Source organism: Chenopodium album, chromosome 4 (assembly GCF_948465745.1).
Source record: "Chenopodium album chromosome 4, dcCheAlbu1.1, whole genome shotgun sequence".
Taxonomy (NCBI): Eukaryota; Viridiplantae; Streptophyta; class Magnoliopsida; order Caryophyllales; family Amaranthaceae; genus Chenopodium; species Chenopodium album.
In genome coordinates this window covers 11,425,195-11,446,326 of record NC_137837.1, presented here as the reverse complement: position 1 = coordinate 11,446,326, position 21,132 = coordinate 11,425,195, and the positions used below count along the sequence as shown (strand labels likewise).

The 21,132-nt window shown below is 33.0% G+C and overlaps 2 protein-coding genes across 2 annotated transcripts; both read right to left on the bottom strand.

Annotated features, from left to right (window-relative positions):
• Positions 1 to 295: 295 nt before the first annotated feature.
• Positions 296 to 15,926, bottom strand: LOC145628907 (uncharacterized). Its single transcript, XM_081681337.1, has 8 exons — positions 15,375 to 15,926; positions 12,584 to 13,133; positions 7,128 to 7,609; positions 6,393 to 7,017; positions 2,829 to 3,298; positions 1,901 to 2,513; positions 1,265 to 1,719; positions 296 to 1,137 (listed from the first exon to the last, which is right to left on the bottom strand). The coding sequence occupies exons 1-8, from the start codon at positions 15,873 to 15,875 to the stop codon at positions 508 to 510; spliced, it is 4,326 nt and encodes a 1,441-aa protein (XP_081537463.1). The 5' UTR covers positions 15,876 to 15,926; the 3' UTR covers positions 296 to 507.
• Positions 15,927 to 16,393: 467 nt separating this feature from the next.
• Positions 16,394 to 16,939, bottom strand: LOC145627648 (protein ACCELERATED CELL DEATH 6-like). The gene has a single exon (XM_081680011.1). The coding sequence runs from the start codon at positions 16,937 to 16,939 to the stop codon at positions 16,394 to 16,396; it is 546 nt and encodes a 181-aa protein (XP_081536137.1).
• Positions 16,940 to 21,132: the final 4,193 nt, after the last annotated feature.

The window sequence follows — 21,132 nt, the reverse complement described above, 5'->3', positions numbered from 1 at the left end:
TTGAAAAGTCTTCCTCTTTTGATATTTTTTTATTTATTTTTTCAGGGTATGTTAAATGTCAGTTACATTAGAAGTTTCTTACTTGTATTAAGCTTACCCAACTCAAATCTCTCAACTTTATGGTTAGCTGTTAAATTGACTGCCATTACTTACTGATGACATTCATTGTTGACATCTTATGATAAATTTGTCACTTAAATAAAACAAAGGTTTAAGCAGAGTAGATCACTTATAAAACAGAGGATGTATGTAAATAGTGTGCATAATAAATTTGTAAACAGAAAAACTCAACATATAAAATCCTTAATTTGGGTGTACAATAAGCCAATAACCTTTGCAAGATTAAGAAATTAATCACCCTCATATGAGATATTGTATAATCAAAATCAACACCACACACGATAAAAACTTAACCCTCCTAACACACTTGTTATTGGATGTCCCATGGCTAGCAACGCTACAAGGAACATACCTGACACACCGTGATTACGATGGTATCGCTCTCTTTCAATTTCTCTGCTCCTCAACACCGTCGTGATTACGATGGCATCGACCTCTCAACTTGTTGAATTGCTCTTGAATTGGTTCCACAGTGAACTTTTTAAACTTGTTAATAGCAGTAGCAACACCACCGCCATTGTTAGCAACCAAACTGATTGATTGCTTCCAAGTAAGAAGGAAGGTAATGAAGCAGAGTCCACAAACCAAGAGAGCCAACCATAAACTCTTTTCAGCAGTAACCACAAACACACCCATTGTGAATGTAAGCAATGTGAGGTAGAACGATGCACGAAGCAAGTGTATAGCGATATCTAATATCCCGAGAGAGTCGTGAATGTTTCCAATAACCATCACCCAAAGTAGTAAGAAAAGGCAAAGCATTGAACAGCACATTGCACCTGAGTTTGATGTAACGAAAATGATGAATGCCGTCTTTGCCAGAAGAATAGGAGAGCCATTGTCGCCATTAAACCCACCAGGTACCTGAAAGGCAGCTGCAAAAGTTATGGTTGCCAACAGGGCAGCAACCACAGAGAGAGCATTGGCAGACTCTTTCGTATCTGTCTTGCAAATACCGTATGATCTTCTAGCTAAGTACACTGCCCCCGGCACTTTTTTCTGAATTTGTTTTATAATCTGTTGTATGTAATGAAAATCATCAAACATTAATTGACCAACACTATAGCCATACACGTAATATAAAGGAGATACGCTTTGTTTAAAAATAATCTTGTTCCATCACCAAATATTCATTAACACATACCTCGTTTGGGACGTCATGTAATGCAAGTAAATCCCGAATTGTTTGTCCCTTTTTATTTGCCAATGTTAGTTCTAATTGTCCCTCATATTGTAAACATCTTTCAACTAATAATGAAATTGCAGCAATAGAGTTCTCAGTCTCAATGGCATGATGTAGGGGTGTGTTTCCATCATAATCTTGCACTAATCTTTGTGCATCAGCTTCAGAGAATTCGAATAACTGCTTCCCATCAATATCCTCACCCGTAAAACGCAACAGATGCAAAAAAGTCTTGCCACTTGAATCTAGGAGGTAGGCTGATTGAGGATAACATTTAAGTAGAGCTCGTAAAACTTGGAAACAACCAGACCTGGCTGCGCACATCAATGGTGTTAGGCCTTCATCGTCTCGCATATATGCTGCTTGATTGTTAGTCTGACTAAATTTCCCGACAAACATCTCTGCTTTGTTACAATCTACATGGTATATACATTTAACTCATTATATATGTTTATAGAATCTAAAATAAATTATTAAACTCAAATCATAACCTAGAATTTAATTTTGTTTGACTTAAGCTAAGGTCAAGAGTTCAAATCACGTTTAGTCATGATAAAATATAAAATTAAACACACTGTAACATGGAAAGAGAATTACCAACAGAGAAGCCATTTTTGGCAAAAGAATGGAGTGGAGTCTCGCCCAAGTCATTCACACGAGAAGCGGCCTCATTGTCACATTCGAGTAAAATGGACGCATCTTTGAAGTTGTTCGTCTGTAAAGCCTCATGAATCGGAAAGTTACCTTTGTTATTTTTCACAGCCCATGGGGCAACATAAAATGCTTTCCGTCTTTCATCTAACTCGCCTAGAAAACCTTTGGATGCATTTACTAGTAATTTCCCTGACTTACTGTCCTTGCACTTCACAGCAAGGTGAAGGGGCGTGTCTCCATTATTATCCGGTCGCATGCTAAGACTCGGGAAGTGTTCTACAACAATCTTAACAAATTGATCTGCATTTGCACTTCCATGTCTAAGAGCTATGTGAACAATATTATTTCCACCTGGTGTTTGACGACAAAAGTATTCCTCATCAAGTTTTATTTGCCCACTTTCCACATCGATTTCTGTATGAGCTTCAGCCATAGCCTTCTCAAATTTTTCAGTACTTCCTTCTACAGCTGCTTTGTAGAGATCTTCATTCATCAATTTATCCATTGATTCCCTCTCTTTCACATTGCTTCTGCTTACCAATGGTAGCAGTGGCTTCTGCACAAGCAAGTAATTAAAAACGAAAATTTATTAGCATTGTCCAATTTTCAGAAGATAAAAGTGTTTATCAATTGCTTATTCCAAGCTTGTAAGAGGTACATCAATTTCTTGTAAACGGATGCATAACTTTTTCTATTAACATCCAAGCAATCGATGCATTCCAAGCTTCTAAGAGGTACATCAATTGCTAGCTACATCCATATTTGATACTTTTAAGTTTTAACAAATGCTGCAAGTGAATCCATAACTACACAAATTAATACAAATTAAAGATACATATAGAAAGAGAGATGGAGTTGAAGCATTACGCACCATGGTAGGCAAATGGGCTCGTGTTGAGAGTAAATCAAAAACTGATTGACCATCATTATTAACAATGTTTAATTCCTGTTTGTTTTTTGACTGGAGACACACTTCCATTAGAAATTTCGCTTTCGTATAATCGGCATCAACAATGGCTAAATGCAAGGGAGTGTTCCCATCTTCATTTTGTACAATTCTAAGACCATCAACGTCAGAAAACTTGAAGAAATCCTTCCAAATCGGTAATATATCTCTCAAATCATCAGCAAGGTCTACAACCAAAGCCCTTAGGTGGTGCAAAATTGTTTGACCTTTATAATCTCTAAGCCCAACGGATGCAGGAAACTGTTGAGCAAGAAGCCTAGCCATCCCGAGTCGGCCACTTTGTACTGCTCTTAAAATAGGAGTGAAGCCCTCCTTGTCACGCTTGTAAACTAGAGACTTCATCAATTGAGAATGTTTCTCTAGAAAATCTTTTTCTACAACATTATACGTACATTAATTATTAGCAGATTCTCGTTCAACAAAAGATTAGAATAAAAATAATACGTAGATAATGACAGATACACTTCAACTAATGTTATTTTAAGAAATACATGAAGACACACAAATAAGTTTGGGTAATTCCCTATTTAATTTCTGTTCTTGATAAACATAGAATGTATCTCATAAGGTTAAAATTTTCTTTTTACCTAATAAAACTAGGATAAAAAATGTAATTTTCTCCATCGAAGCAGCTTTTGTGGTTAAATTAAAAAACAAAAAAACACTTGCCACCTAGGGTTAACAATTCCCTTTATTTCTCCACTTTTTTCTTAAGGTTTTCTTAGAATTCAACGGTAAAGCCGCCATAAACGGCTGTCGGGATGATGGGTTGGGGTTGGTCTATGCCGTGGTGTTGCGTTGCTATCTAAAATATTGGTAAAGATTCATCCATCACGTTGAGAAGCCATGGGAAGCTAGAAGAATGAAGAAGGAGAAAGAAGGGAAGGAGAGAGAGGGGTGAGTCAGCACCCAAAAATAAATAAAATATTGTTAAAGTTGCTTTGAACTACATTTCTTGCCATTTGAGAAAAACTAATAACGCTTTGTTTGGATAGCAAAGAAGGAAGGAAAAGAAGGGAAGGGAAAAGAAAGGGAGGGGGAGGTGAGCTCCATTTTCCTTCCAAATCTCTCCAATTTTGGAGAGATTATGGCTATTAAAGAGAGAGGGAAAATTGATCCCTCCCTCTCCTTCCCCTTCCTTCCCCCAATCTTTTACACAAATAAGAGATTTTGTCCCCCTCCATTTCTCTTCTCTTCTTTTCCTTCCATTTCTTCCTATCCAAACAAAGTATAAATGTTTCTCAGGAAGAGAAACGGGGGCTCACCCAATAATTTTGGAGTAGAAACTAGGAGAAGGCTAGTCTTAGAACCAGGGGCGGATACAGGATGGGTTCAAATGGGTTCATTGAACCCACTGATCTTCTGAAAAAAAGTTTAAAAGTAATTTTTGTTGATACATTTTTAAGATTTCCAAGCGCAGCCCAGTGAGTTTTTTTATATTGCATCCTAACTATTAGATTGTAAGAGATCAACGGTTCGAGTCCGACATTCCACAAAACCTCACTTTTATTTTTGTTGGAACATTTAGTCAATACCATCAGGGCTACTGGGCCTACCCTCAAACTTTCTCTCTCTTACTCCCCATTTTCCCCCAAATTCCCAAACCCTTCCATCAACCCAGTACATAAGTTCACTGTTTTTAAATTGATACTACTTGCGAATTGCTAATTTGATAAGTACAGTATAGTATATAATTGGATGATATGATTGATTGTGGAGTTAGATCTTGTTGGGTTATTGTAATTTATTGATAATTGATATATACTTGTAATTTATATACTACGTAAGTTTTTTTTTTTTTTTTTTTTTTTTTTTTTTTTTTTTTGGGGTGTAATATTGAGTTTTTAGAGTTTGAACTTAGAATGTTAGATTAATTAGAGATTTTAAATTAGTTTGATTTTGTTGTATTATTGATGTACTATATTAAAAACTAGAATGTTAGAATTCAATCCTTGCTTATGGATAAATTAACAATTACATGAATTTTCCCTGATATTAATGTAGACTGTGGATTTTTTTGTTTTCACCATGAGTTTAGAGTTTTTCATGAAACTAACGTGCCGAAAACCTGCTTGAATAATACTTTAGTTACTTGTCGCGAGAGAGACTTATTTCTAGAGTTAGTGATGATGATGTGTATTGACATGCTAATAAAGTATGAAAACTCAAATAACGTTTTTGTGTTTTCTTTCATTTTTCTAAGTGTATTCCATTCGTAGGACGAAATTTAAACTTATGTATCGAATCTTAATTAATAAATTTTTCGCTCATTTTTTAACGACTCCGAACCCACTCTTTGGAATGTCTGGATACGCCACTGCTTAGAACATAAAAGACTTTAAATGGATCAAATATTCCGAGTGAGGAATGCAATTTCAGGTTTTGTGTAGTAAGATAACGTTTCATTGTTAACGGGTGGGAAGTATATCTACGTATTCAAAGTAGGAATCATGCAAGTTCTTAAGTGGCAACAGCGACAAGTTTTGACATATATATTACCTCAAGTTTCAAAGTAGGAACTAGTAGCAGAGCCAGTAATTTCATAAATGATGAGGACAAATGGACATCGCATAATTTGACAAAATTATAGAAAAAATCAATACTTGAACACCCATTAGCTAAAAAGTGGGAAGTATATCTAGATATTTAGAGTAGGAATCATGCAAGTTCTTAAGTGGGCAACAATGACAAGTTTTCACATATTTGACATATATACTATCGACCTCAAGTTTCAAATTAGGAGACAGTGGCAGAGCCACTGAGAGGACTAATGGACATCACATAATTTGACAAGAATGATGGAAAAATCAATACTTGAACACATCAATAGCTCAATAGTTAATGTCTTACAACTGAAAAAAAAATCCAAAATCTATAAGCTAGTGATTATATATTCATGAAGGATCTTGTTGAATTTGTCATTGTATATTTTATTAATATCAAATTTTTATAAATTTTACAATTTATTTAATAGCTTCAATATTATTTACTAAAAAACAAGTTGGGCCCTATTTTTCTCACATTGAACCAAAATATCTTACATATCTCAATAACTCTTAGCAACTTCATTAGCAGAATCCTTATCATCGTTAGAAGTAATTATTATAAATACATCAATAATTATTGTACTTTTGTTATAAAGTTTGTTTTAAAGATAAATAATAGTTACACCAAAATAAATAAAGTTGCCCCAATTTGAATAAAAAGTCCTCTCGATATAAATAAAAGTTATTTATGTTTTATTGATAAAAGTATTTTTGTTAAATGGGTATAAATCAAATTTTAGTGAGGGAAAGTGACTATAGTACCCTTATAAAACTTATATCTCAATGGTTATTTACTTTAAAAATACATTGTTATCTTAAAAAAATAATCTCAAAATGACTTATAGTTATCCTAAAAAGTTCTAGATACAATAATCATATAATATCATATCATATACTAATATAATATCATAGAAAAACATACCTGAGTAAGTGGCATATCGTGCTATCACATGAAGAACAGTCTCACCATAATCATTCACATCCGTAATGTCATAATTTTTTAACGCAGATATATGATCTTTATTACGACATTCACGCATAATATCCGCCCAAAATGAAGACATAATGTGATCCGTGAGCTCATTGTTATCGATATGCAGCAACGCCCAAAATAAAGAAATAATGTTAGTATTACCCGCCCTTGCTGCTTCATGAAGGATTGTATCCCCTCTTGATGAATTTCTCACCATCCACGGTGGGCTACGATTATCCCAAGTAATCCATCTATGAATACACGACTTAAAGAATTTCAATGCATGATCAGAAGGTTGAAGCCTCGCAGCAATATGTAAAGGTGTATCTCCTTTTGAGTCTTCCTTATATATTAACTCAAAGGTATGAATATTTTGGAGAGCTCTCTCAATAAAGTAAAATTGATGATGTCGAAAGGCTATGTGAATGATATTACTTCCATCTGGGGTTTGGGCCATCAGCCTATCGTCAACATCATTTTCACCAAACACATTTCTATCCCCATTTATAGCTGCCTCGTAAATCTTGTCATCCAATGTAGTTTCTACACTCAGTAATTGATTCATGAGTTTCTTCTGCAAAAAGATTAATGCATGCAGTAATTATTATAATCAAAATTACGGATTGATAAACCAATATATTTATGGTAATTAATTAATGAAAATAGATTGATGAGATGGATTACTAGGATTGGAGGAATGTCTGATCCATTTGAAATCATGTCCCATACTGACTTTCCATCATTGTTCTTCAGGTGTATGAACAACTCCTTCATCTCCAAGCTTATTGATTTTGCATTGATGAAATGTTTGATGAAACATTGTACAACCTCAAAATTACATTTCAAGATGCCAACATGTAATGGTGTGTTTCCATCAATATCTTGTGATGACATTAGGTCACTCATAACAATGGAATCGTATTCCAGTTCTTTTAATGTCGATTCTAACTCACCAATGCTGTCTTTTAAGACTGAAGTGCATAGATGGTGCAACACTGTTCTTCCGCTATAATCACCCAAACGTATTGATGTAGGAAAAAATTTGTAAATCACATATGCTACCGAGGATTGGCCAGAGTATGCTGCTCTTAAAATTGGGGCGAAGCCATCTACGTCGCGCATATATGCAGCAAAGCCACTATTATAGATGATTTCCTCTGCACTAACTTCAACATGCAACAACATAATCAGGAAGCAAGCATATAATTCCTCCATTCGTAAATACACATTTTTTTTTTGCTATTGTCAATATATTTTATACATATCATATCATATCATCATATAACTAATATATAAAACTAAACTTTTAGCCAGGTCACGAAATAGCGACACTTGGCATTTCAACTTTTTGCCAAGTGTCGCGCCACTTTGGATATTATACGCCAATTTTACAATATCTACAACAACTTTGTATTCATCATAAAAAATCATTCATGACCTTCGATTCGTAAATGACAATCACAGCCGTCCAATTTGTTGACCATCTTTTTTTTTTTTTTTTTTTGAGAAAACGTATAAGGTGTCTTATATTAATAATTTATCCATCAAAACATAAGGAAAAACCTCACAAGTACTATGGTTCTCCCATACTTACTTAACTCCATAAGGCGTCAAAACGGTTAAATCGCTAATTAAATTATATGCAACGGTATTGCCATCTTGTTTAACATGGCACCATAAAACAGAATATCATGAGCGATTTTAAGCTGTTGACCATCTTAGTTCCAACAAAATAATGAAATAAAAATAAAAATAAAAAATTTGCCGATGAATATCATTTCAAAAAAATTAGATTGTTGAATGAAATCAATGACATCATAAATTTCAAACTAGTTTTTATCCCGTGTAATACACGAATGAAATGAATTTTTAATTATGTAAGTATAAACTTGTATTATATTATTAATATATAAAATATTTATTCTAAAATATAAATAATTTAAATTCATATATAATATCTTGTTCATTTAAAAAAGAAAAGTGATGTAAATCATCAATAAATAATACGGAGTACTAAAACGAATACCAAGAATGACATGTGTCAATTACTGGTGCTGTTTTTTTCCCTCCATAATTCCCACATTTTTTGTCAATACCATCTACTACTTACTATAAAATTTGCACAAATTATTTAACATAGTATATAATTGTAATAATTTTGATTTATATATTTTCCATATATCTTATTTTGTCCATTTTAAAAATTTAAATTAGAGATGACAATTGTATCGTGTTGTGTTCCAAATCAAAATTAAACGGGTTGGGAAGCCTCAACACTAACCCGACCCATATTATGACTGTGACGTGTCGTGGCGACCTGTTTAATTAAACTTGTTGAAATTTTTTGGCACAAACCTACTTTTTTCGTGTCCAATTCGTGTCATGTTGTCGAGTTATGTTGTTACTTCAATCATACACGTGACGTGTTGTGTTCCTATTCGAACTTAAATGGGTTGGGAAGCCTCAATACTAACCCGACCCATATTTATCACAACTTTTTTTTTTAAAAGAAAACTACCAACCTGAATTTTAAATAATAATAATAAAAAAAAAAACCTATCATCCTATTCAAATAAATTAAAACAACTCCATAACTCCATCAACTTTATATATATATATATATATATATATATATATATATATATATATATATATATATATATATATATATATATATATATATATATATATATATATATATATATGTGGGAAATCAATTAAAGATGAAATGACATGAAGGTAAGAAGCAATCAAGCAAAAGAAAAAAAAGGGAATATTTATATGGTGACAAGTGGCAGTTTGTATGACCTGTAAATTTTCATGTTATTAAATATTAGTATAGATTAGGTTGGAACCCGTGCGATGCACGGTTTATATAAAACCTATTTTTAATTTGTACATTTTAAAAATAAATCGTTATACATGAATATAAATAAGAATTATGTATATTTTTAAATTTTTAAATTTTTTATTTTCATCAAAATTATGATGTATTATATTTTCAACGTTGTCTAATTCATAATTCAATGTAGAAGGTCATTTATTAGTGTACTATTTAAAACTGTTTCAATTTCCTACGATAAATTGATATTTTTTAGTTGTAATGAAGAAGCTTCCAATATTTAGATTTCAAAAATGTTAAATATAATAGCTCTACAAAAAAAAATGTTAAATATAATACTTCACCAATTGTGATGTGAGAATAGTGTAAAAAAAAAAAAAAAAAGAAAAAATTTATTGAATGGAGATATTTTTCTTTTGTAATATTTCACTCTCCATTTGGTATCAGGTAGTTTAGTTTGTTTCACTAAAAAAACTTTGGCTCCTCAACTAACCAAAGCAATGGATTGAAGATAGAGTTCTCAACAGCTGACCTGACCTGAAATACCGACCCTAACCCGACCTATTAACCGACCCGTCTGAACTTGAAAAAAATGGTGACCCGAACCCGACCTAAAACCAACCCTAGACCCAAGTTGACCCGAGTATTTGAGGTTCGAACTCGAACATTAACCTACCTAGAGACGGCCCGAATGTAACCTGTAAATTATTGACCTGAACCGAACCCGACCTGAACCGAAATTGACCCAAACCCGTTTTAACCCGTCAAAACCCGAATTCAACCCGACCCGTTCCCAACCCGACCCGAATTCAACCCGACCTGTTTCTAACCCGACCCGAATTTAACCCAACTTGCTACAAACTCGACTCGAATTTCAACCCGACATGTTACAAACCCGACCCAAATCAACCCGACTTGTTATTGACCCGACCTAAATTCAACCCGACTTGTTATTGAATCAATATGTATAAGTCGTTATCTCATGTTGGTATTGGAACGGAAATTGAATCCTAACTCTATTCCTTTAATATTTCACTTTGAATTTTAAGAGGTTAGTTTCACAACATGTTTTTAGGGACGAATTTCAGGGAGGAAACATGTTTTCTGCAAATTATTGACTTGAACCGAACCCGACTTGAACTCGAGAATAACCCGACATGGAAATGACCCGACTTGATTATAACCCGCAAATTATTGACTTGAACCAAACCCGACTTGAACCCGAGAATGACCCGACCTAATAATAACCCGTAAATAATTGACTTGAACCGAACCCGACTCAAACTAACCTAAGAACGACCCTAACTCGTTTAAACTCGTAAAGACCTGAATTTAACCCGACCTATTTTTCACCTGAACCGAATAACCCGACCTTTTACTAACCCAAACCCGATAAGATGTATGACCCGACGTGACCCGACTCAAGCATGACCAAACCCGAATCCGACCCACATATGTTATGACATTAACCCGTATTGACCCGACCTGAGATGACCCGACTCACACTAACCTGACCCGTTTATCCGAATTGACAACTCTAATTGAAGATGAAGTAACTAAAGATACATGGATTCAATAAAAATAAAAAGATAATGAAAGTATCATGACATATCGTACGTGAAAAGCGCTAATCAATTCCACTATCTTTCTATGATGATATTTATTCCGTTTTAAAGTTTTGATTTAACGGTTCATACAATGGAATAAAAAGATAAACTGTCAAAACAAATAGAGGGATATGATTACATCTAGAAAATCAAGGGTTAGGATTAAATCTAATACACTGTCTACCAAATTTTTATACTATCGGCGTGTTCATATTTACTTAACTGAAGTGAGCTGAAATTAAATTGAAATGTACAGGCCCTATTTCCAGTTTCTTGTTACTTACAACAATTTCCTAAAATGGATGGTTCACATTACTTGCACCTTTTTTTTTCTTTCCACTTTTAGTAAGTTTTTGGGTGGAATTTGACTAAAATCCCCTTTTTTTTTTTGTGGATTTTTAACGAAAAAAATGATTTTTAACACTACAAAAAAAAACTTTTTTTTAACACCAAATTTTTTTATATAAAATTTTATTTTACCACCATTTAACATTTACTGTCCAAAAATCTGTTAAGTGAGATCCATTGTGCCACATGTCATCATATTATTGGTTTAAAAAAAAGAAAAAAAAAATCAAAACCCTAAATTAACCCAGCCAACCCCATCCCTACCGCCGGCCACTACCCCACACAAACACTCCCGTTCCCAGCCCCAGTCGCCGCAAACTCCATCCCCTACCTTTCCCCCTCCCTTTCCGCCGCATCAAATTTTCCTTATATATATATACTAGTTTTGGATGGTTGATAATTAAAGTTTAGGATTATTAAATTATATTTTTAGTGATTCTCTATTATTTTTGTAAATAAATTAAATATATTATAAATTGATCTTATTTGGAAAATTAGTCTTACAACCACGTAATAATGTAGTTTTGAAAAATATTGCTCATTAAAAATCTTGTAAATTACTAGTGTAAAAAAATTTAAAATTTTAATTTTACTACCAAACTCCACTTTAGACCATTAATAACATTATATATCCCCTTAACCCACGTTTAATCCTTGATTAACCATTTAAAAGACCCAAATAAATAAATAAATAAAATAAATTTTATGGTGGAAATAGTATCGATTTATAAGATATTTATTCAAAGTTACGAATAAGTTTGTATATATGAAATATTAGAAGTATATCGATAATAAAACTCTATACGACATTTTTATATTTAAAATCTATTCAAACGTCTTACATAGCATCATATGTGTCACGATAATACCTATTTGGTGTCGCCTACTTGGCTTCACACTTGGCGTAAAATTAAAATGTCAAGCGTCGCTGTCTCGTTGCATTGGTGCAAGACTGACTTTATTTATCAGTGATATAATATATTAGATTAGATTTTAAGTATGAAACACCTTCCCGAAATCAAAATATAGGGGGGAGGTTCTGGTGTCCACCTAAAAAGACCTTAATACCCTTCTTGCCTTATACTACATAAACAAATTGATGTGCCCCATCATCTTCTATTACAAATTATAATCTAAATCAAATAATTCTAAATTTTTAAATTTTCAACCAATGATTTTAATTAATGGATTAATCTCCAATGAATTGTATCAAAATTTCCTTAATAACTATTAGATTATATTTTTCATATATCAATTTTCTCATTTCCAAGTACAATCAATAATTACTTAATCAACTCAAAACAAAATTAAATTTTACTATAGTAAGAGAAACAGATACTCACCCTCCATACGATAGCCGTATTTTGCAAGCAAATGAAGAACAGTCTCACCGCTCTCGTTTATGTCTAACAGTGCTTCATCGCGACTGCGTTGGAGATCAGGATCAGTCTCCCTACCTAATAACTCAAACACTTCCCGGAGAGTACCGTAGTTACTGGAGCGTACGGCTTCATGGAATATTGTATGGCCTCTTGAATTTTTCACCCTCCACGGCGGTATGCTTAGAGATTGCCTATTCTTATCAATCCAATGCTTTAGAGATTTCTTCACCACTTCCCTTGCTACATGCGATGGTACCCTGGCAGCAATGTGCAGTGGAGTATCACCATTTGAGTCTTTCTGGTATATCATATTTGGATATATGCTAAGTGCTCTCTCAAAGTACTCTGTTGTCCCATGATGTAAGGCCTCATAAATGACATTGCTTCCATTTCCTTCAGAAATCATATCATTTATAAATTTATCTTCTTTAGTTTCTAGATATAAAGCAAACTCATCGTACGTGATATTAACGGTGATCCTTCCCGTATTGAGCCTATCCATCATATTTTTCTACAAAGCATAAAGTACAAGTTAGTTTAAGTTTTGTTACTAGTAGAATACGAATGCAATTATAGAAGATAATCTTCATTTTCGTAATTCACTAATTGCGCATGCAATAAAGTAACACTATTGAGGATACATTTTGTGGTTTATTTGGTATTATCTTTTATATTGTTTCCTAATTTCTAGTGACCTAATTAAGGTAACTATAGGAATTAGCATTGTATATATATGTTTGCCCCAATTAATGAAAGGTTAAGCTGTGAGTTTATGCAATTCTACATGGTATTAGAGTCAGGTCCACGATGGGACCTTAAATGGCTTAAGTTCAATGGGCCAAGAGTAGGTCCATGTAGAATTGTAAAACGCTCAGTTTGGGCATAACTTTAAGTATTTTTCTAGTAACTTAAACCATTTAAAGGGTAACTCTTAATTAGTCGTTGTTTTGAATTTTATATTAATGTGTAATTTCTTATATATACGTGACTACATATTGTAAAGGCTAATATAACAAATTTAATGTATTATAAGTTTTTTTGTAAGATAAAATTTATTAATAGAAAAATAATAACTTTTGCAGTATAAAGGCTAACTTTAAGTACTTTTAATTTAACATAACTTTAACTAGTTATACAATAAATTAATGTACACTCATTGTACACAAGACTTTGTCTTTAACAAAATAATTCAAAATCATATAAATTCAAACAAAATAATATAAAGTCTAAGTACATAAAATGTAATATATGTATTGTAAATTCAAAAATTTCTGTTCAAGTTTTCACAAAAAAAAAAAAAAAAAAAAAAAAAAAAATCTCTTTCAAAAAATTAAAATAAAATTGTAAATTTAAAAGGAAATTTTGTGAAAAAACTACCTATTATAGTCCAGAATTAGCGAGAAATTAAACTACCTATTAAAAAAATGTTGTAATTGATTACCTAATTTTTGAAAAATGTATTTTACTACCTTACACCTGATTATGAAAGAGTTTGACCAAAATTCTCCGACGTTGACTTAGTCACGTGACCATCACGTGATACTTAATGACCCTTTTCTTTCCCAAATTTTCTCACAATTTTCCCACATGATGGCTACCAAGTGTTACGTGACCAAGTCAATGCCGGAAAATTTTGGTCAAACTTCATAATTCAGCGTAAAGTAGTAAATTATAACATTTTTCAAAAGTTAGGTAGTCAATTACAATTTTTTTTAATAGGTAGTTTTTTGAAAATTCTAGACTATAATAGGTAGTTTTTCATAATATTTCCAATTTAAAAAAGTTCAAACAAATTAAATACTACTGTGTTTCAATTTATTGCAACATATACCTTGATGAAAACTACAAATTATATGTTTTCATTTTTATATATCTCTTTATTTTTCTCTCTCCTTTCACTACTCACAAATAATATTACCTATATACATATGTGTTTTTCTGAATTTTATATCAGAAACAACCTATTAAAAGCCATTTTTTGTGGAAAACTATATAATAAAATAAATGTTGTAAGAAACTACCTATTAAAATTAAAATGTTGTAAAAGACGACTATTCTTTACTGGATTTTCACCATTGACTAAAATTTTCGGCGTTGACCACCCACTTGCCAATCACATGACCTTTTAAAATCTTTCTTTTCCATGCCCCACCAACAATGCTACCTTCCTTATCATTGCCCCAACACCGTACTATATTGACCCACCACCAAAGCACCCAATCAAGCCTCAAAACACCCCCAAAACCACCCTCACGATGTCACGCATCCGGCATCCCCAAAACCAACATGAGTTCTCAGGAGTCATGTGACCGAATATAAGGATGAAATGGGGATGTTGGCCTGGGCACCAAATTGGGGAGATAAAAAAAACTGAGAAGTTGGTTAATTTAAATCATGTGACCGGCCAAGGGTGATCAATGTCGGAGTAATTATTCAAAGACTAAAATCCAACAATGTTTGTTTTAATAAGTAGTTTCTTACAACATGTTTATTTTAAAAGATAGTTTAATTTCTTATAACATTTAAATTGCTTTTAAAAAGTAGTTTCTGATTAAAAAGTCTTCTTTTTAACATTATTTGTCATTTTTTTTTTTACAGAATTTTACCTTGGTAAATACTAAACATAACATTGTTTCAAAAATGAAATGGAGGTAGTAATATAATTTCATATGATACAAATATAATTTTTTTTAAAAAATAAAATCAAATGACTCAATTAAGAATAGCCTTAGAGAAGAATAGTTGTACTTACGAGGTTTGCAGGAATGTCTGAACCAGATGTAATCAAATCGATGATTGTCCTCCCCTCGTCATTTTTTATAGTCAAAATCAATTCCTTCCTTTCTATTAATCGGGCCATTGCATATGTATATGCACTACCTGTTATATAGTCAGCACATGATTGGAGGATCAAGTATGCAAGATCAAATTCTCGATCCAAAATAGCCTTATGCAATGGTGTGTTTCCATCTTGGTCACATGATACTGTAAGAGCATCAACACCAGTTATTTCAAGGATCTTTTCACAGATCCACAATGTATGATCTTTATCACTTGCATTAAGATCACCCAATCTTAGCCGCAAGTGGTGCAAAAAGTTCCTTCCATTCTGATCACAACATTCAATTGAATGTGTATGATTAACTAGAATTTGATGAACAACAAGGACACGACCATACTGGGCTGCTCTCATTAGAGGGTTCATGCCTTGTGAGTCATGTTCAAATATTGCCAATGGATTTGCATTGATCATTGCATTGATAAGTTTTGGCTTGCCAACAGCATTATTGTTGTCATCATGCTCTAAGTCTTCTGGGAAGTTTCCTCCTACAAACACATTTCGAACAAATTAAAGTTCAAAGTTCACTACTCACTAATACGAATTACGGAGTATCATTTATGGTGTACGAAAAACTGAATGATTGATACTCTTTTCCCAATCTATAAAGTTGTTTCATAAAAAAGGTTTATGATGGGTTTGTGACCCAAAAGAGATTAACCCAAATAACAATGGTCAGACTATGGCAGATTTGATTTAGGAGAGTCATGCAATAATATAATAGAGAGAGTAATCATTTTTTATGAACTTATATTGTTTTTGTCTAACATAAATTGTTTTTATTGAGCTACAATTAACCGATTAATTAATTTTTGTTCTTTTAATTACAGATTTTCTAAATCAACAATTATTTTTAATGACCATGGATATGTAATAAAGTAAGTGTTAATCACAATATTTTGAAACACCAAAAACAAAAATATAATGACTAGTTAAATTGAATTACCAGCGCAATATCGGACATAATGATGTAGAGGAGTCTCCCCAAAATTGTTGCTGATGAGAAGGAGTTGTGGTTGAGCCTTAACGTATGCAAACAAGGCCTCAGCTGCAGCCATGTTCCGGCTTCTAAGTGCTGAATGAAGCGGCGTATCTCCCTCGTTATTCACCTCCCACAAATACGCCACACTAGTATTAGTACTAGTGTTACCCGAAGCAGAACTACAGTTAACACTGCCCTTGTCTTTTGGTAAGCAAGAAATTATGACATTGATGGTTTCCTTGTTTCCCAACTTAGCAGCTTCATGAAGCGGAGAGTTACCCTTTTTGTTCTTCTCTCGAACAAGGTCGGGGAACCTTGTAAGAGCCGCCTCGATGAATGTCGAGTGGCCTCGCAGAGCAGCAATGTGGACAATGTTGTTACCAAGATCAGGTGTCTTTAGGAGGTATTTGTGTTCCTCTTGTTCAGCATCCTCCAGTACTTTGGTATTTCCTTCCACGGCTGCCCGAAACATCGAGGAATCCATGTATCCCTCCATTGATTATGTCTTTCTCTCTCACTCGCTCTCTATGCTTTGTATTTGCTATGGATATGTAGTTTGTGTACATATCTCAGAAAATGATTGGTAATGATATATAGAAAGAATTTTATGATTTCTCTACTTCTACTCCACTGCTCAAACCTTTTTTTTTAATTCTTTTCTTTCTTCTTTAATTTGTTCTTCTCTTCACTTCTTTGCAAGCTTTTGCTCTTCTTCTTCTTCAAGTGAATATAAAAACAAAAAAGAAGAAAAGGAAAAATAAATAAATAAATAAAAAAGGAAACTTAAAGCAAGGAAATTAAAGCAAAAAAATAAAGTAAGAAAATAGCTAGCATAAACAAAAACCACATACTCTTTACACTTTCACTACGAATACAAATTAATGCATCAAAAGAATAGGAATCTTCAAATTTTGACTATAAGGTTATTTCACCATGTTTCTAATAAGTGGTGGAGTACTTTAAAAGCCTACTCAAACAAGTTTGTCATTTAAACAAATTTTAATCAATCAATTACCTTAATATGATCTATTTTAATTCTCTGCTTATAAATTATTTCTTATAACGATTCAAATTAGCTGAACCCAAATCATTATGGAACAAAAACTTTGTTATGTTGGTTGTATTGTTTTATAGATTTTTGTGAAAAAATACCTTATATACATCAAATTTTGTGAAAAAACTACTTTATAAAAAAAATTGTTGTAAGAAAGTACCTTATAAAAAGTATATGTTGTAAATTGTTATCATGTACTTAATTTAATAATGAAAGAGAAGAAGAATTAGGGGTTACAAGGGGGCTATGGAGAAATTGGATGAAATGATTGAAAATGGGACATTAAACGTCTCTTATGCAATTTCAATAATTTGGCAAAAGATAAATTTTTACAACATTAATTGTTTTATAACGTAGTTATTTACAACATTTGTTGTATAAAAGGTAGTTTCTGACAACATTTATTTAGTAAGGCAGTTTTATCACAAAAACTGACTTTTATAAGGTAGTTTTCACAAAAGTACTTCATATTATTTGCAACGATTTGATATAAAGTGTGAGTAAAAAATTTCTAATCATTGCAAATTAAATAATATGAAATGGAAGTAGTATTTAATTTGTTCTTTTCTCACTTCTTTGCAATCTTTTACCATGTTTCTTCTTTAAGTTGTGAAAAGAAAAAAGAAAAAATAAAAATAAAAAAGCTTAACTAAAGCAAGTAAATTAAAGCCCAAAAAAAAAAGAGAAAAAAAAAGGTATGAAAGTAGCTAAGCTACTACGTAGCACAAACACAAACCACTTAAATTACAATTCACATTTTCACTAAAATTTTACGCATCATGACACTGATAATCTTCAATCTTAAACGGAGTAATACAATAACTGAGTACTTTTTAAAATTTTTAAGAAACATGACGAGTACTTTTTAAAAAAAAACAAATTACGGAGTACTTAACAATGTATATATAAACAAATTCACAAATTTTTATATGTGGCCGATCACACTATAAGGCCGAGGTTAAGTAACCCTTTTTTTTTTTTTTTTTTTTGGGTAAGAAGAGAACTAGATTAATTAGAAGGTAAATTCATACTTCCTCTGTTCTTTTTTACTTGATTTGTTTCTTTTATCACGCTTGTCAATGTAAAACTTTAGCGATCAATAACTTTAATTCTTTATAAGTAAAAAATACAAAAGTTGTATATTACGATAGTACTTATTGAGACGAATTAAAAAAGATATCATATGAATATATTTTTCCTTACATATCATTCACAAAAGAAGGTCAAGGAGAGGTGGTGAATAGTGTAAAAGTCAAAGCGGGTCAAGTAAAAAAGAACGGAGGAAGTACAAGTTATAGACCGTAGGCCAGATATATCCAACTCCACCATCATCTAAGGTGGGTTCAAAAGTAGTATATTTACACCCAAATTACATACTTGGTTAGTAATATGGAAATATTGACAAGAATAATCTTAACTTTGCTCGATTCGCTCAAAATATATAATTCCAACTTTCGATTATATTTTAATAATCCGGATTTTAATGTGAGTTTGCTTCTAATGGTCTCATCCAGTTATATAGCTTGTTATTTCAAGTCACCTGACACGTGTCAGCAAGTGACTGGTTCAAAAAAAAATTAATTTTAAACAAAATTAAAGGAAAATATTTTTTAAATTAATTATTAACAAAATAAAACCACCACCCCTCCCCCGACAAGCCATACCTCCCTTCTCGCCGCCACCGCTCCCGACGACCGGCAACACCGGCGACTAGCCTCCCCAACCTCCAATGTCGGCTGAGATCCATCCCCACCCTTTTCCCATAACTCGATCCTCTCCTTTCCTCACCTCGCGACCACCCAACCAAACCCTAACCCCTTGATACTAACCCCTCCCTTCCCCACCATGAATAGCATCCGTGAATGCTGGTGCGAGGGTTGCTAATATGATGTGGCTTCAAAAATAGTGTATTTACACCCAAATTTAAACTTTGTTATGTTTATTGTATTGTTTCATATTATTTGTAACGATTTGATATAAAGTGTAAGTAAAAAATGTCTAATCATTGAATAGTATGAAACGAAAGTAGTATTTAATTTGTTCTTTTCTCACTTCTTTGAAATCTTTTACTGTTCTTCTTTAAGAGATGAAAAAAAAAAAAAAGTAAAAGGGAAAAACGCTAAATTACAGCAAGTATATTAAAGTCCCAAAAAAAAGGGGGGGGGGGGGGGTACAATTCACATTTTAGTGAAAATGTGAATTGTAATTTTAACGGGAAAAAATTAAAAAGTTTGTTTTACCTCGTTGTAGTTGTACTATACATGAGTATTTTATTTTATTTAAAAAAAAAAATTCATGGAGTACTTTTTTGTTTGGAAACAAATCACGAAGTACTTTACCATGCATATAAACAAATTTACAAATTCTTATTTGTGGCTGGCCACCGTGTGATCAGGGATACTGATAGATTGAGTAACCCCTGATCAAGTAACTCTTGACTCGTCGAGTAGCCTCTAATCGAGTAACTAGCAAAAATTTGAATCTTTTATTATACACCATAAAAAATCAAAAAATTTGATTTCTCCACCACTTAACGTATTTTGGATGGAATCCGTTAAATGGGGTCCACATTGCCACATGTCACTACATTATTGGTTAAAATTAAAAAAAAAAAATATTAAACCCAACCGCACCACCACCACTGCCGACATCCCAACCCCAGTCACCGGCGCTCTTTCCTCTCCTACCACAACCGCCGACGCTCTATCCTAGCCTAGACGCGCCTACGCACAACCCTAGCCCAACCGCCAGCGCTCCCTTCCCACCTACCCTAGCCACCACTGCATAAAATCACCACATTTCCCCACCCTTAAAACACTCAAATCAACCATGGAAATCAACCATTCTGGGTTTCCATGGTCGATTTTGGCCCTTTTGAGGGTAAAAGGGTAAAAAATTAGTGGTTTCGGGCTTTCGGCCGTTAGGGTCATGGTTGGGCTGGCTGTTTCAAGGCTGGGGGTGTTTCAAGGTGGATGGTTTTTGTTCGTGGCTGGTTAGGATGTTTTAAGAGCCGGTTAGGCTTGGTGGCTGGGATTGGGTGAGGTTGTTTCACCAATGATGGCGAGAGGCTGGATTAGTGAGGCTTGGTTAATTGGGCTTGCTACAGAGGAGTAGGGTTGCTAGTTTTGTCAGTCTAGGGTGGTCGTCTGGGGGAGCCGACAACCGGGAATGGAGTGATGGCAGTGGAGGCAAGGAGAATCGACGTCGGTGGTGAGGGTGGTGACTGGGGTTAGGAGTTATGGTTTTTTCTTTTTTCTTTTCTTTTTTTTAATCAAATAGTTAACTGACACATGTAAAGCGTGGTGCTCACTCATGGTTTTTTGGATGGTGTTAGAAAGTGGTGGTGAAATCAACTTTTGTTTTTGTTTTTTTGTGGTGTTTTGAAATTTTGTGGTGATATATTCAAATTTTGTGGTGTTATTTTCTAAAAAATTCTTAATAATAAAAAAATTTAAAAAAAAAAAACAATTGAGGGAGTAATTACCTTAATATGATCTATTTTATTTACAAAAACTTTTATGACGTATGATTCATGTTATCCAACCCCAAATTATTATGGGGCTAAAACTTTGTTCTTTTTATAAAGGGTCTTAGTGAAGAGAATTTTTCCTAAAAATAAAATATTACAAAATTTT